The sequence below is a fragment of the Schistocerca cancellata genome, chromosome 2, assembly GCF_023864275.1.
Source record: "Schistocerca cancellata isolate TAMUIC-IGC-003103 chromosome 2, iqSchCanc2.1, whole genome shotgun sequence".
In the NCBI taxonomy this organism is placed as follows: Eukaryota; Metazoa; Arthropoda; class Insecta; order Orthoptera; family Acrididae; genus Schistocerca; species Schistocerca cancellata.
The window spans coordinates 330931904-330949539 of NC_064627.1; the positions used below are offsets into that span (position 1 = coordinate 330931904).

General features: G+C 39.4%; 1 protein-coding gene across 5 annotated transcripts in view; it reads left to right on the forward strand.

Moving 5' to 3' along the window:
* LOC126161707 (zinc finger protein 346-like) overlaps nt 1–17636 on the forward strand; it is a 136107-nt gene that overhangs the window by 21085 nt on the left and 97386 nt on the right. Inside the window, exon 4 of one of the 5 annotated variants that reach the window (XM_049917732.1) lies at nt 2161–2246. The exons of the other annotated variants lie outside the window; for them this stretch is intronic. Within the exon in view, the coding sequence (XP_049773689.1) occupies nt 2161–2246 (86 nt within the window). The remainder of the gene's footprint in view (nt 1–2160; nt 2247–17636) is intronic. 5 annotated transcript variants of the gene reach the window in all.

Consider the following 17636-nt stretch of genomic DNA (forward strand, 5'->3'; position numbering starts at 1 on the left):
AGTAATTGACATTGTAGGACAACATCAGTGCAAAGATAAGGACAAAGTTAAAAAAAAAATTCTTAAAGAGACAACTTTGAATTAGATGCCAGAAATGATAGAGAAGGCATGCTAGTGAAATTTGCTGAGAAGCACTAAATCTACTTCTTCAAAATTTCTATGCTTTTGGCTTGAAGGAATTCATTGTTAGCTTCCTTGAAAACTTTGAGCATTCCAATTGTATAGAGTTCAGTAGTTGCACATGCACCATTGTTAACAGTTTTTATATTGTTCATTCAGTCTTTGGTTATTGATGTGTTTAGTGTGGAGATCCACATTTCTTGTACCTATATTGTGATTTTATTTGCAAACTATGACTGAAAAATGGAACTGCTGTACTATTGCATATAATATGCAAATGATTGCATGTGATAAAGAGGATGGAAACAGGGCTGCAGAAATGCTCCAGTTTCTAGGAAAATGATCATTCATCAAGTGAAAGCAACAGCCAATACCAGAGGGATTGCTGACTTGACTGGATCAATATTGTGGAGTTCAACATTTGCGAAGAGGTATCGGCTTTGCGTGTGGACCAAGACAAAATATCACAGAAGGTGCCAGCCGAGTACGAAGAACAAATTGTTGAATTTCATTGAATTGTCATTAAGGCAAGAAAAAGAGAAAAGTTTGAACTTTCAAAAATTGGAGAGCTGGTTAAGATTGTGCTAACCTATGATGTGCCTTCTAACACAGCTGTGGCTACAAAAATCATTATTGTTAAAACTTCAGGACACGAAAAGACTCATTACTCGGTCGTTCTGTCCTGTTGTGCTTATGGGAAAAAATTACCGCCACTTTTGATTTTTAAAAGAAAGACACTTCCTAACGAATAATTGCTGAAGTGAGTATTTTTCCATGTACCAAATAAAAGGTGGATGGATAGAGGAGGAATAAGGTCGTGGATAGATAAAATTTGGTGTACTTGACCTGGAGGCCTACTGAGGATACATACCCAGTTAGTATGGGACCAGTTTCTTTCTCACAGAACAGAAGACATTAAAAATTGAGTGAGTGAACTGAAATTAGCTATAATTCCAGGAGAGCTAACTAGTTTACTTTAACCATCAAAGTTACATTGAAAGTTCTAAATGTATAAACATTGACTGCAGGTTACTAAGGCCAGTCAAGGTACTTATGAAGGAGCAGTGAAAGAGCTGGTTGCTATCTACAGATTTTGAAGGTACACCGTCAGGAAGGAGGAAGAGTTTTCAAGTTTGTGAGCAAGTCAAAGCTTCACGGGACTAGTGATTAAAGTGTTTAAGAAGTGTAGAAATAGTAATTCTCTGAATAGTACATAGAATAATTTATTATATGAGGATTCAGATTCTGACAGTGGCTTCAAATATTTCTACCTTCATTTATGAGGATGAATTTTGCAGATTTGAGAATGAAAATTAAAATGTAAGCACTTTTACCTAACTCTTACTGCCTAGATATTTTATGTATGTGCACATATTTATTCTAACTGTTTTTCAGTAGATTTATTAAGTGAGACATTTTTTCCCAAAAAAAGTCTTAAAAAGTGGGGTGCGTCTTTTATGCTAGTGCATCTTAAAAGCTGGCAAATACAGTAATTAAAAATGAGAAATCCCTTTTATTTTAGATACAATCACATTCTATGAATCACCCATTACGTGTTTCAGCCTACATTGGCCATCCTCATATGCTACAACAGGAAAAAAGAGAAAAGCTTGTATTAATGTCTCGTCTCGAACTTGTTGGGAGGGTGGGTGGGGGGGGGGGGGGGGGGGGGGATGGACGGTTGTATTTCAGAGTTAAGTAAAGCAAAATTGAAATTTGTGGTTCATATGTGTTGTCATGGGTGGCATTTGGTGACACAATGTTCATTACATACTTTGTCAAACCAGACTACTTACAAAAATTCAAGGAATTACGTAGGTAAAACCAAGTGTGCATTGCTTTACGTACCCATTGCGCCGGATATGCGTGTCCTCTATAGCCCTATGGCAAATCTTCAAATGAAAAAAACCATGTATTATATTAGAGTTGCATAGGAAGTTATAATTTTTATTCATATCTTTTTTTTTTTTTTTAAAAACCAGCTATGGACCACATACAACCTAAGACTTATGATGTTTCTTTTTCTTCCTTTCTTCCTAGACTACTTCATATTCTCTCCAATGGCTCATCTCTGATCATCTGTCAACACTTTCTGTGGTTGAGGTTTTGCTTTATCTTCTTCATAGGTTGCATTTTCTGTCATGTATTAGTTCTTCTGTAACACCTGTTTTGTTTGCATCTTTCTTCACTGCTTCTATCCATTCTACAGATTTCTTCTCTCTCTCTCTCTCTCTCTCTCTCTCTCTCTCTCTCTCTCTCTCCCCCCCCCCCCCCCCCTCCCCCTCCCCCTCCTCTCCCTCCCGGCAGTTCAATCCCGCGTCCGGCCATCCTGATTTAGGTTTTCCGTGATTTCCCTAAATCGCTCCAGGCAAATGCCGGGATGGTTCCTATCAAAGGGCATGGCCGTCTTCCTTCCCCGTCCTTCTCTAATCTGATGAGACCGATGACCTTGCTGTCTGGTCTCCTTCCCCCAACCAACCATCCCCTCCCTCCCTCCCCCCCTCTCTCTCCCCCTTTTTTTTTTTGCCCCCCTCCCCCCACCCTTGCCTTCCTAATTCAATGTTAAGGCACTCTGATTCATATGTTGCTTGTGTCATACTAACTGAATTTTAATGTGCGATCTTTGCTTGATTGGATATTGGTTTCTTATAGTAGTAGTTATGTGTTAACTTGTATGCAAATTCTAACTTCTTTGCTCTTTCTTTATTTGTTGTGTTATGCATTCTGTTGGTTTGGATGCATTCTCCGAGGTGTTTAAATTTATTAACTGTTTTAATTTTTCCATATTGTGTTTTCATAATTTTTTTATATTGTGTTTGTGTTCCATGTACTCGGTTTTTTCATAAGATATTTTTAGCCTAGTCTTTTCAACAGTGTCATGTAATAGATCAAGCATATCATTTGCGTCTGTTAGGTTTTCACTTATCAATGCTATATCATCTGCAAAGGCTAAACATTTTACTTCATATTTGGTCTTTCTTTGTCCCATGTTAATATCTTTTATGCCTCCATTTTCTAATGTGTTTTCCCATGTTTTTACTATTTTATCTAAAACCAAGTTAAAGAGAATTGGGACTGTCCATCTCCATGTCAAGCTCCTGTTTTGATTTTGAACGGTTCAGAAATTTCGCCTTCAAACTTAATACTTGATGTTGTACCCGTGAGCGTTTGTTCAACAAGTCTTCTGGTATTTTCATTGAAGCCTGATTGGTAAAGTATCTGAAATAGTGTTTGTCTGTCAACTGAATCGTAAGCCTTCTTGAAGTCTATGAAAGTAACTACTGTTTTTTATTTTGTATAGCTCTCACTCTCAAAACGGTTTTTAAATTAAGAATCTGTTCCGCACATGATCTAACTTGCTTGGTACTCTCCTATATTAGATCCTACTTGTTCCATTTTGTATTTAGAGATGCTTTAGATAATATTTTGTATGTTACTGTAACACGGAGATACCCCTGTAGTTGGTGTCTGTTTCCTCTTCTTTTTTGTGGTGAGGGTGGATCAGTGCTTGTTTCCAGTCCCTGGATTTGATTGCTTTTGTCCAAATATCTTTAATTACCTTGTGAATTTTCTGCCATATGGATAAGCCCTCTAGTTTCCACATTTCTCCTCTCCTGGTGCCTTGTTATTCTTCATAAACTTGATAATCTTTTCTATTTCTTCTACTGTAGGTGGCTACGATGGTGGATTTTCATGTTGTGATTTTTGAAATTGTAGTCTATCAATAGGCTCTTCATAATTTAATGGATTTTCAAAGTATTCAGCTAAAAGTTCGTAGTTCTCTTTTTTGTTTAAAACCATGTTCCATTTCTATCTTCAAAATGTAAATTTATTTGCTGGAATCCTATTAATGCAAGTTACTAAGACAGTAAAACTGTATTTAAAACAGAGTAAAGTCTTATTGTTTACCCCACTGCCCATAAATTTAAGAGACAACAGGGCACGGAGTGGTCATGAGATGTTTACATCACTGCACATGAACTCAGAAGAGATAACATGGCACAGAGTGTAATACCATTGCAGGAAGCTAGCAATCCTATTGTGGCTGCAAAGTGTTTGCATTAACTGTGCAGATGCTCAAAAATGAAGATGCAATCCAAACAGCATAGTGCCTCTGTCACAGAGAGTATCACTTGAAGCACACATGCAGGCTGCAGCGACTTCCTCACCAGAATAGATTGTCGTAAACATTAAAATAAATGCACCTGTTATAAACTCAGTTTGCTCATTAAGGAGTTTGTCTTTTTCCTTCGATTTCATTATATGAAACATCAATTCTACTAAAAAATCTGTGTACTTTTATGTAAAATTAGTTGTTTGTCAGCGTTTCCAGTATTATGTCCCTTCTGACTCTACATTATTTTTGTCTTACTGTATTTAATCTTCTGTGTTTGTTGCACATGATCATCTGATAAGGATAAAATGTGTTATTCACTCTGAAACGTAATGTAGTCAGTTCTTAAACCAGTTGGACATAATGACCCTAGTGTCACAGCATATTTATTCCCTTATAAAGTTATATTTTTTATATGATGATAAGACAGAGATTGTGAAATCAGATTTTAAAATGTATGACATATTCAGGGCAGATATGGACTGTGACCATTATTCATTGCCTATGACTGTACTTTAAAGCAACCAGTGATCGTTGTGAGTCTCAGAGGGAGCACTAGGCAACAATCATCAGAAAGTGGAGAGTGAAATATAGTAGAAGACAGATGTGTTACTTTGAGAGGTGAAACATTGAACACAGCAGAGGATCAAATAGATAAACAGAAATCATGGGTAACAGGGGTGATATTGATTGTAATTTATGAAAACAGAAGTTATAAAAATACAGCAAATAAAGCAGATGAAATACTACTGTACCAGTTGGCACTACAGTCCTTGTAAGACCTTGGACCTCTTTGTCAACTGCCTCTGCTCTTCTCTGTCCATTGCTTTCCTTCTTCAGTTTCTGACTCCCACTGCTTTGAGGTTCTCTTCCATAGTTTCAAGCCATGTTTTACTGTTTCTTCCTTTTCTCTTTTTCCCCTTGAGCTTCCCTATAACCACTTTAACAATCAGAGTTTCTGGCAGTCTCTGTACGGGACCAACGTATCTTATTCTTCCATGCATGATTTTTCACTAAAATATTCATCTGTCCAAAACATTTTTGTAGTTCTACGTTTGTCCTTATTCTCCAGCTTTCTTCTTCTCTCCTTACCCCAAACATCTTTCTCAAAATCTTTATTTCCCTTCTCAATAACTATGCTTCTTCCTTTGTTACCACTACCTAGCCTTTCAATCCATACATTACTATAGGTCGTCATGTAGTCAAATACATTTTGGCTTTTGTATCCTAACAGCATTTATGGACTAGTATATATTCTGCAAGGAATAGTTGCATTAGTTTCCATTTGCTATCCTTTCTTGAGTTTCTACTGCTATCCTGTTATCTTCTGTTGTTATTAAACATAGATATTTAAATGCTTCCACTCTTTGATATTCTTTCCCGTTGATTTTTATTGAAGTCTCTTTTCTATCCGTACTGATATAACATGGTTGTCAGGTAATGTGCTCTGGTGTTACAGCGTACTCACAATATATTGAGAGTGAGCTGTATAATGACAAACCACTCATGGAAAATTAGGAAGAACTCATTATGTAATATTATACATACTGTTCTATACTGTATTTAAATTTAAAGAACATTAGAAGTAAAACATTTCAAAACTTGCCTAATAGGATACAGCAATTAGACAAACTTCACTCTAACGTCAACCAAACGATAGTACACTATCAAATACAGTATGGTGATTTACAACACTGCCTGCAAGGTACAGTACACCATTATTCTGCTGTTTTAAAGAAATGAGTTAGCTTTCTTTAACAAGTCACTTTGCCACTCCAACCACACAATCACTTTATTTATATTATCCCATATTTTGTGTGTACTGGGGACATTGCCTACAGTTTCTTTTTCAGCTTTCTCATCCTCACTGCTTCACTACTTTCCATTTCGAACAGCATCAATAATGTTCTTGTCATTTATGGCCTCCAAAATTGGTTCTTCATTGTCAGTGACCATCCAACGGTTCAATTCTTCAATATCAGTATTGCACTGTAAAATATCAAGTGCGGGTGGGATTTCACTGTTGTTGAAACATGTCTCTAAAATGTTGCATTTTCTTAAATGTAACACTTATACCAACAAATCCTAATAGTGGTCAGAAAGACGCTTTTGCTACACCAGGCCTACTGAATATGCAATACTCTTTTAAGATTTATGGGTTTCAAGAACACTTTTATTTACTCATTTACCATTGAAGTGAGCAGCTCAAGGCAATAATGAGCCTTAAATACTTGTATGATGTCCTGATCCAGTGGCTGAATTAATGCCATTGTGCTTTTTTGGCAAAAACAAAGGTTTTTATTTCTCCATCTTCTGATTGCAACACATCAGCAAGTGGATGAGCTGGACAGTGATCAAAGATTAGTAGAGCTTCTTGTCTCACTTAAGCGACCATAGGAACTTTCTTATGAATGGATCAAACTCTTCTTGAAACCAGTTCGTAAAAATTTCACACATTACCGAAGCATTCTTTAAATGCCAGAAAGTGAATTGTAATGATGACATATTTAGTTGCATGAAACATCTCTTGGCTTTTACTGTTACCTGTAAAAAGAGGTTTCAGCTTATGATTGCTTGATTTATGTACGGCAAAGAGAAGGATTATTCTGTCTTATTTACTGAAGCTTTTTGTATCAAGAGCTTTGGTTGGAAGCAATTGTTAATAAAGTGCCATTTCATCGCAATTATACACTTGATGATCATTTAAATTTTCATCTACCATTACCTTGTGTAGAATTTCAGGAAACTGTGAAGCAGATTCACTGTCGCTAGCTAGCCCTTACTACTTCTTTAATGGTTGTTTGGTGAATTCCATGGTGACATTCCCATCTCGAATACCATCCATCAGAAGCTATAAAATCTTTGTTGCCATGTAAATCAAAATGAAATATTTCAATTTGGGCTTTAATAATTGCCTTTAAAGGTGACCCTTGACTTCTCTTTGTTAAAAATTACCTGTAAAGGCATTTGTGAAGTTCACTGTCTTTTCGTAGGGTAGTCCTTTTTCTGTCCATTCCCAAATAACTTTCAGCTGTTTTTATAAAACTTCAAGTTTAGTCTCTACTTTCACTCATGCCCTGGTTGTTCCTTCAGGTACACCACACTCGTGTGATAAACTTGCTTTATTTTCACTATTCTTCACACAATCAATAATTTTTCATTTATCACTCACAGAATACATTTCCTGTTTCTGTGACATCGTAACAAGCACACAGAACAATGAACGGATAGTTTATGATCCACGTGATGATTGTGCTCACTTCCATTATTGCCAAGCACTTCTGCATATTTGCTTTCTTGTCTGCATTACAATGTTAACTGTGAGATGCATATTCAAAGATTGTGTCCAGCAACAGTCCTGATATATTGATAAGACAAACCAACGGTTGAGTTTAAGTATGTCCATCTGTTTTGGTTATGATTTTGAGTGCTTGGAAGCTGCAACAGTAAGGCTTTAATTAGATTTTTTTCCAGTTTATGAAATATTCTGAGAGTGTAGAAATAATTCATAAATGATATTTTATTTTGGGGACATACATTATGCCGCATTATATCTGAATACACGATATATCGGACCATGGTGTATCAAGCTTCTACTGTACTTTGTTTTGCCTATATTCAGCTCCAGTCATAACTTCAGTGCCACACCTTCTAGTGCAATGTAATTATCCTTCAAAACTCTGACATTCCTTGCAGTTAATGAAATGCAATACAGACATCTAAAATGATATTGACAGAAAGTGCAAAATGGCTATGCAGGAATGGCTAGGGGACAAATGCAGGGTTGTATAAGTGTGCCTGTATGAATAGAAAGGGCTCAGATGGCAAGCCAGTAGTAAGCAAAGAAGGGAAAGTTGAAATGGGAAGGGGTCTGTATATGTTGTTGTTGTTGTTGTTGTTGTGGTCTTCAGTACAGAGACTGGTTTGATGCAGCTCTCCATGCTACACTATCCTGTGCAAGATTCTTCATCTCCCAGTACCTACTGCAGCCTACATCCTTCTGAATCTGCATGATGTATTCACTTTTGGTCTCCCTCTACAATTTTTACCCTCCACACTGCCTTCCCATACTAAATTGGTGATCTCTTGATGCCTAAGAACATGTCCTACCAACTGTTCCCTTCTTCTAGTCAAGTTGTACCACAAATTTCTCTTCTCCCCAATTCTATTCAATACCTCCTCATTAGTTATGTGATCTACCCATCTAATCTTCAGAATTCTTCTGTAGCACCACATTTCGAAAGCTTCTATTCGCTTCTTGTCTAAACTGTTCATCGTCCATGTTTCACTTCCATACATGGCTACACTCCACACAAATACTTTCAGAAACGACTTCCTGACACTTAAATCTATACTTGATGTTAACAAATTTCTCTTCTTCAGAAACGCTTTCCTTGGCATTGCCGGTCTACATTTTATATCCTCTCTACTTCGACCATCATCGGTTATTTTGCTCCCCAAATAGCAAAACTCATCTATTACTGTGTCTCATTTCCTAATCTAATTCCCTCAGCATCACCTGATTTAATTCGACTACATTCCCTTATTCTCATTTTGCTTTTGTTGATGTTCATCTCATATCCTCCTATCAAGACACTGTCCATTCTGTTCAACTGCTATTCCAGGTCCTTTGCTGTCTCTGACAGAATTACAATGTCATCGGCGAACCTCAAAGTTTTTATTTCTTCTCCATGGATTTTAATTCCTACTCCGAATTTTTCTTTTGTTTCCTTTACTGCTTGCTCAATATACAGATTGAATAACATTGGGGATAGGCTACAACCCTGTCTCACTCCCTTCCCAACCACTGTTTCCCTTTCATGCCCTTCAACTCTTGTAACTGCCATCTGGTTTCTGTACAAATTGTAAATGGTCTTTCGTTCCCTGTATTTTACTCATGCTACCTTTGGAATTTGAAAGAGAGTATTCCAGTCAACATTGTCAAAAGCTCTCTCTAAGTCTACAAATGCTAGAAATGTAGGTTTCCTTAATCAATCTCATACATCTTGCTCAGCAGATGATAGGGTTTTGTCAGGGGTGGCTCTCCCAAGGTTCTCAGTAGTTCTAATGGAATGTTGTCTACTCCCAGGGCCTTGTTTCGACTTAGTTCTTTCAGTGCTCTGTCAAACTCTTCACATAGTATCTCCCATTTCATCTTCATCTACATGTTCTTCCATTTCCATAATATTGTCCCCGAGTACATCGCCCTTGTATAGATCCTCTATATACTCCTTCCATCTTTCTGCTTTCCCTTCTTTGCTTAGAACTGGGTTTCCATCTGAGTTTTTTTTTTCATAGTGATATATGCCTCTACATCCTTACCTTTGTCCTCTAGCGTATCCACTTTTCACTTCTTGTCAATCTCATTTTAAAAATGTTTGTATTACTTTTTGCCTGCTTCATTTACTGCATTTTTATATTTTCTTCTTTCATCAATTAAATTAAATATTTGTTCTGTTACCCAAGGATTTCTACTAGCCTCGTATTTTTACCTACTTGATCCTCTGCTGCCTTCATTATTTCATCTCTCAAAGCTACCCATTCTTCGTCTACTGTGTTTCTTTCCCCCATTCTTGTCAATCATTCCCTAACACTCTCTCTCAAATTCTCTACAACCTCTGGTTCTGTAGGTTTATCCAGGTCCCATCTTCTTAAATTCCTACCTTTTTGCAGTTTCTTCAGTTTTAATCTACAGTTCATAACCAATAGATTGGGGTCAGAGTCCACATCTGCCCCTGGATATCTGTTACAATTTAAAACCTGGTTCCTAAATCTTCGTCTTACCATTATATAATCTATCTGAAACCATCTAGTATCTCCAGGTCTCTTCCATGTATACAGCCTTCTTTCATGATTCTTGAACCAAGTGTTAGCTGTGATTAAATTATGCTCTGTGCAAAAATCTACCAGGTAGCTTCCTCTTTCATTCCTTACCCCGATTCCATATTCACCTACTATGTTTCCATCTCGTCCTTTTCCTACTATCGAATTCCAGTCACCTATGACTATTAAATTTTTGTCTCCCTTCACTATCTGAATAATTTCTTTTATCTCATCATACAATTCATCAATCTCTTCATCATCTGCAGAGCCAGCTGGCATATAAACTTGTACTGCTGTGGTAGGCGTCTGCTTCGTATCTATCTTGGCCACAATAATGCATTCACTATGCTGTTTGTAGTAGCTTACCCGTATTCTTATTTTTCTATTCATTATTTAACCTACTCCTGCATTACCCCTATTTGATTTTGTATTTGTAACCCTGTAGTCTCCTGCTGTAGTCACCTAACCAGAAGTCTTGTTCCTCCTGGCACCGAACTTCACTAATTCCCACTATATCTATCTTCAAACTATCCATTTCCCTTTTTAAATTTTCTAACCTACCTGCCCGATTAATGGATCTGATATTCCACGCTCCGATATGTAGAATGCCAGTTTTCTTTTTCCTGATGACGACGTCCTGTGTAGTCCCCACACGGAGATCCGAATGGGGGACTGTTTTACCTCCGGAATGTTTTACCCAAGTGGATGCCATCATCATTTAACCATACAGTAAAGCTGCATGTCCTCGGGAAAAATTATGGCTGTAGTTTCCCCTTGCTTTCAGCCGTTCACAGTACCAGCACAGCAAGACCGTTTTGATTAGTGTTACAAGGCCAGATCAGTCAGTGACCCACACTGTTGTCCCTGCAGCTACTGAATAGGCTGCTGCCCCTCTTCAGGAACCATATGTTTGTCTGTCCTCTCAACAGATACCCCTCCGTTGTGGTTGCGCCTACGGTACAGCTATCTGTATCGCTGAGAGGCACGCAAGCCTCTTCACCAATGGCAAGGTCCATGGTTTACGGGAGGGGGGTGTGTGGCTATATAAGGTGAACAAATTTAAGGATAGTATTATAGAAACAGAAGAAAAAGTAGGTGGATATGAGATAAGAGATATGATACTGTGAGAATAATTTGACAGAGTACTCAAAGACTTAAATGGGAACAAGGCCCCTGCAGTAGATGACATTCCCACAGAATTATTGAGATCCTACCTTACAACCCGACAGAACTATTCCAGCTAGCTTGAAAGATATGTAAGACAGCCAGAACAGTGCAATAATCATTCCAATTCCAAAGAGTGAGATATTAATACTACCGAACCCTCAGTTTAATAAGTCATTATAGCCAAGTACTGACCTTATGACTCATCTTAGATACGTTAAAGAAAGGCAAACCTACTTTTATAGCATTTGTAGATTTAGAGAAAGTTTTTGATATTGTTGACTGGAGTATACTCTTTGAAGTACTGAAGATAGAAGGCATAAAATACAGAAGGCGAAAGGTGATTTATAACTTGCATAGTAACCAGACTGCAGTTATAGTACGTCAAAGTACGTGAAAGTGAGACAGTGATTTAAGAAGGGAATGAGGCAGGTTTGTAGCCTGTCCCTGATGTTATTAAATCCGTATTTTGAACAAGATGTCAAGGAAATGAGAGAAATTTGGGAAGGGAATTAAAATTATGGGGAAGAGAAATAGAAACTTTGAACTTAAGTCCATACATTCTTACTCTGATATGCCAGAGGTAATATTTTGAGCTTTTGTGATGATTTCTTGGCTGAAGTGATCTTGTATATAGAGATCTAGTATTCCTGTTAATAAGTAGCTATTTTGAGAGTAGGCCCTCATATGCAGTTTGTCCTGCATCCTCAGGGAGTGGCAGCAAATGAACAGATTTTACTGGCTTCCACAGGCTCCTAATGCTTCTCAGACATTACCTCGACATCCGCATTTTAATGAAATTTGGCTAGTTTGCTTTTTAGAAATCTATGCCATATTCAACCTTTGGTGGTGAATGGCTTCAAAAATTTAGGCCATAATGGGTTATGCTATGTATTTGGTATTTGCGTGCGTATTTCCCACAGTAAAAGGATGGGGGAAGTTCCCAATTGTGGAAGAGGAACATGTGCTATCAGGATTGCCACAAGTTCAGGAAATCAGGGAATTTCAAACATATCAGGGAAATTTAAAGTGACTGGAGACAGCAGTCATGTGTGCATGAGTTGTGTCTGAGTGATTATGTGAAATTGTATGTGCTCTCGTTTTCTGCCAAAGGCTATGACTGAAAGTTTAACTCTGAGAGTGTGATTGTATTTTCTGCATGCCTGTCTGTGGCTCAGTGATCATCTTCACAGTGAGTGCTATCTATCCTCATTGGTATTGATTCTAAGAGTATTTGCGCAAGTTGCCTGTTGCTTAGATTGATCACTGCAGTTTCATTTCATCATCATTGTGTCTGTGACGCGTTAATAGCTGGCCACACGAGTAGACTTCCACGATGGGCAAAAACTGCAGGCCATTTCTGTGGGTATCTCTAATGGATTGGGCCCACTAATCTGAAGCCCATCATTTCCTACTAAGGACCTACCTGTTGGATCTAATCTCACTGATCTGCCCACAGGCTGGGTCTGTTTGTGTGACAAAATTTGTCAGGGAAAAATGCTGAAACTTGTCTGGAAATCAGGGAATTTAAGTTGGGGAAACTTATGGCAACCATGGATATGCTTCAGTCCAGACTAACAGAGCATTTCCATTTGTATCTTGTTGATATCCCTGCAAGTCACTATGGCTGCTGAAGTTGCTTTTTGATTTTTGAAGTTTTCTGCTGTGCTGAATTCAAAATATTAGTTTGGAAGCTTGTACAAAGACATTACTATGCAGGTACTTTTGCTCTAATGTGATGATTTCAATACTGTATCATTTAGGAATAAAGGAGACAACTCACTGAAAGGCAGGAGCACTGCGTCTTCAACAGATACACACACAAAAGGTACAGAGCTTTACTTTGCTAGCTTTCGGGAATGAAATTCCTTTCTCAAGCTGGACAAGGACTGCCCTACACAACGTAAAAATAGATCCTGACCTGATCATCCTCCCGGCAGACAAAGGTTCCACCACTGTTGTGATGAACTGGAGTGACCACCTGGCAGAGGGCCTCAGCCAGCTCTCCGACACTTCCATCTACAAGCTCTGCCAAGGTGACCCCATCCCTCTAGTCCAACATAACCTCCAATCCCTGCTGAAATCCTTAGGCCCTTCCCATAATCTCTCCCCTGAATCCATCTCCCTGCTCACCCCAAGAACAGCCCGCACACCCATCGTCTACATGCTGCCCAAAATCCACAAACCTAACAATCCTGGGTGCCCCATTTTGGCTGGTTACAGTGCCCCAACCAAAAGAATCATGGACCTTGTTGACCAGCACCTGCAACCAACTGTCCAAGACCTAGTCTCCCACATTAAAGATACCAACCATTTCCTGCACTGGCTCTCCATCATCCACACACCATTACCTCCCGGGTCCCTACTTGTTCACTATAGATGCAACCTCCTTATATACCAGAATCCCTCATGCCCTTGGCCTTGCCCCGATTGAGCACTATCGCTCCCAATGCCCTGCAGATTCCAAACCCACCACTTCATTCCTCGTACACCTAACCAACTACATATGAATCCATAACTACTTCACAGTTGAAGAGAAGGTATAGAAACAAATTCATAGCACAGCCATGGGCACCTGCATGGCACCCTCCTACCCCAACCTCTTCATGGACTATCAAGAGGAAAAATTCCTAGCTTCCAAAAACTTCATACCCCAGGTGTGGTTCAGATTTACTGATGACAGTTTTATAATCTGGGTCCAAGACCAGGACACATTATCCTCATTCCTCCACAATCTCAACACCTTTTCTCCCATCCATTTCACCTGCTCCTCCTCCACTCATCGTACCACCTTCCTAGATGTCAATCTCCTCCTTTCAGATGGCTCCATCCACACCTCAGTCCACATCACACTCACCAATCACCAACAGGCCTGCACTTTGACAGCTGCCACCCCCACACCAAAAGGTCCCTTCCTTACAGCCTGGCCACCCATGGCAGACACATCTGCAGTATGCCCGGTATGCTGAAGGCCTCACAAAAGCCATCGCTGACAGGCAATACCCCCTAGATCTAATACGCAAACAGATCTCGCGCGCCATGTCTCCACACACACCTGATCCTCACATCCATCCCAAGGACCAACCACAAAGAAGTGCCCCCCTGGTCACCCAATACCACCCAGGACTGGAACGACTGAACCATGTCCTTTATCAGAGCTTTATCTATCATGATGCCGTGAAATGACGGACATTCTACCCAAGATACTTCCATCCCCTCCCAAAGGGATGTTCTGCCACCCGCCCGCCCTCCCCAACATCCTAGGCCATCTCTATGTCACTCCCACCCCCAATCTCCTTTCAGAGGGATCATACCTTTGTGGAAGACTCAGATGCGCAAGACCTGCCATATCCATCCACCCATCACCTCCTACTCCAGTCCCATCACAGGCTTATCCTACGCCATCAGAGACTGGGCCATCTGTGAAAGCAGCCATGTTATCTGCCAGCTCTGCTGCAACCACTGCACAGCATATTACATTTTTATGACAACCAACCAGCTGTCCACCAGAATGAACAGCCACAGTCAGACTGTTGCCAAAAACAAGATGGACCACCCAGTTTCACACCATGCAGCAGAGCACAACATGGGAGATTGCAGTAGCTGCTTCACAACCTGTGCCATCTGGATCCTCCTCACAACCACCAGCTTTTCTGAGCTGCGCAGATGGGAACTACCCTTCAGCACATCCGTCACCTCTGTAACCTCCCTGGCCTAAACCTATGATATCTCGCTGTCCCCCCCCCCCCCCCCCTCAAAAAAAAAAAAAAAAATCACAAATTGTATTTCTCTCTCTCTCTCTCTCTCTCTGTGTGTGTGTGTGTGTGTGTGTGTGTGTGTGCGCGCGCGCGCGCCTGTCCACACCACCTCTTTCCCATTACCCCTGCCCAATAAGTGTCAGCTAGTTATGTGCTGCTGCCTTTGTGTGGGCCATCTCCTTTATTCTTAAATAATTCATTATTCTCAATGAGAACTCTCCGTACAGTATGATTTCAGTACTGTCTTGTTCTGGGTGCACGACTGAACGCACTTGGCTGTATGGCTTCATGAAATTACTATTACATATTGTATACATGTTGTTTTTGCAGTCAGTTTCTATATTGTTATTTTGGGGCTTTGGTGTTGGCTACCTTCATGTATTTCTTGGAATCATGTTTCCTGACTGACACATATCAGGCAGTAGTTGTTCTTGCATGGTGAAATATGTTCTATGAGGGCTGTTAAAAAAGTAAGGTGACTTTTCAGATTGCACAGCAACATATGTTCGATTATCGATCTTTTTTTGTTATGTTGGTACACATGTCTCAAACATATGTTCACAGTTTCAAGTGTGCAGCATACTTTGTTTGTTTTTGACAGTTAGAAAAGTTAGACGTGTTTTAGTGTCCGGAACCGCACTGCTGCTACGGTCGCAGATTCGAATCCTGTCTCGGGCATGTATGTGTGTGATGTCCTTAGGTTAGTTAGGTTTTAGTCGTTCTAAGTCTAGGGGACTGATGACCTCATATGTTAAGTCCCATAGTGCTTAGAGCCATTTTTTGTTTTAGTGTACTCAGCAATTTTCGATTATAAAAAATAGAGCAAAGAAATTGCTTCAAATATTGTGTGAAAAATGGAGTCAAGTGCTCTAAAGCACTTGAAATGTTGACCGTGGCATGTGGTGAGTCTTGTCTAAGTAAAAAAATGTTTACAAGTGGTACAGTCTTGGACAAAACGAGCCTTTTCGTTATGCTGATCTGCATAGCTTTAAAGTCTGCTACACAGCATAACAGTCAAGGTGACGAAGTGCTGCCAACATAATATGCACAGGCATGAAATTTAACTACTATCCGAACTTTGCCAAACTCTTTTCAGTCATTTGTAAGACTATATTAATGCTGATTAGTGTCAACATTCAGACCAGTCATACTGGATTACTGTTGCTGACCTACCATGAAAGTGTGAAAATTTAGCAATGCATGAAAATTCATAACGAAATTCAGTTAAAAATCATTCAGTGCCACACTTAAGTCAATCCAATTATTGACAGAAGCGGAAAAAGTAGGCAGTAACAAGTATGAAATTCTACAAGATTTTCATATTTACATCCACAGGGCACCAGTATAGAATAAAGGTAGCATTAAAAATGTATTGCGGGTGCGAGAATTTCTTAAAATTGCTTTACTGATAGTCTATCTGCCTCCATCGAAATTAGAACTGAAAACAAACCAGACCTCCCTTGCAGTAGCAAATACCTTTCACTATGCTAGCAGACCAGACAACCCAGGCCAACAGCCCTCTATTATTACCCCAGACATGAATAACCCAGCAATTTTGCAATGAAATTGGCAAAATGATCTGCAGTTTCTGTTGCATAGAGCTTTCTGGACTCAAAAACATGAATTTTCTACCTTTATATTACCACTTGTATGACAATCATTAGGAATGTTTATCGCAATGACAAAATACTGTCATTAGTGAGTAAATTTAGTAGGATAATTCTGCACCACCCCAGGAAATAAATGGCTACATAGCTGCCAAATGTATTCTACAATGTTTCGAATTCTCCATTAGACTCTCCACAGCCAGAAAACGTTCATTAGTCAAAGTGTTTCGTAAGCTAGCTAGCAATGGGAATGCTCACACTTCTAAAATGCGGTGGCATTAATACTGGGATCTGAATTACCATGTGTATAGGCAAATGGATTTTGTTTGCATTCCTGTAAATGGTATTTGGATTGAAAGCATAGCTACGAGTAATGTGCTGATGTATCGACTGCAACTAGAATGTTTCGAATAAAGAGTAGGGGGAATTATTTATGTGGCCGTCATCTTCAGTAACTGTTGTAGCTATTTTCGTTGTTAAGATTTCGTCACCTAAATCGGTAAAAATGGAACCCTCCTTGTCTACTAGTCTCACTTTCTTGACCATCTATCTGTCTACCCAATCCTTAAAACCCGTTTACCTCAAGTACGGGTAGGCATAATAGGTGGAAATGTATCGCACTTCCTGGGTTATACAGTCCCTTGGTGAGCTTCTAACTACATCTACATATATACTCCGCTAGCCATCAAGCGATGTGTGGCAGAGGGTACAATTCGCACCAAAGTCATACTCCCCCCCCCCCTCTGTTCCACTTGCGGATCGCGCAAGGGAAAAACGACTGTCTGAACGCCTCAGTATGAGCTTTAATTTCCCTTATCTTTGAATGGTTGTACCAGTCACGAATCTTGCCACTCTTCTTTGGACCCTCTCAATTTCTTGAATCAGACGCAACTGGTAAGTGTCCCATACAGACGAACAGTACTCTAAGACTGGTCAAACTAAAGTACTGTAACCAATTTCCTTTGTTGAAGGACTGCATCGCTTCAGGATTCTACCAATAAACAACAATCTAGAGTTCGACTTGCCCGTTACTTGTGTAATCTGATCATT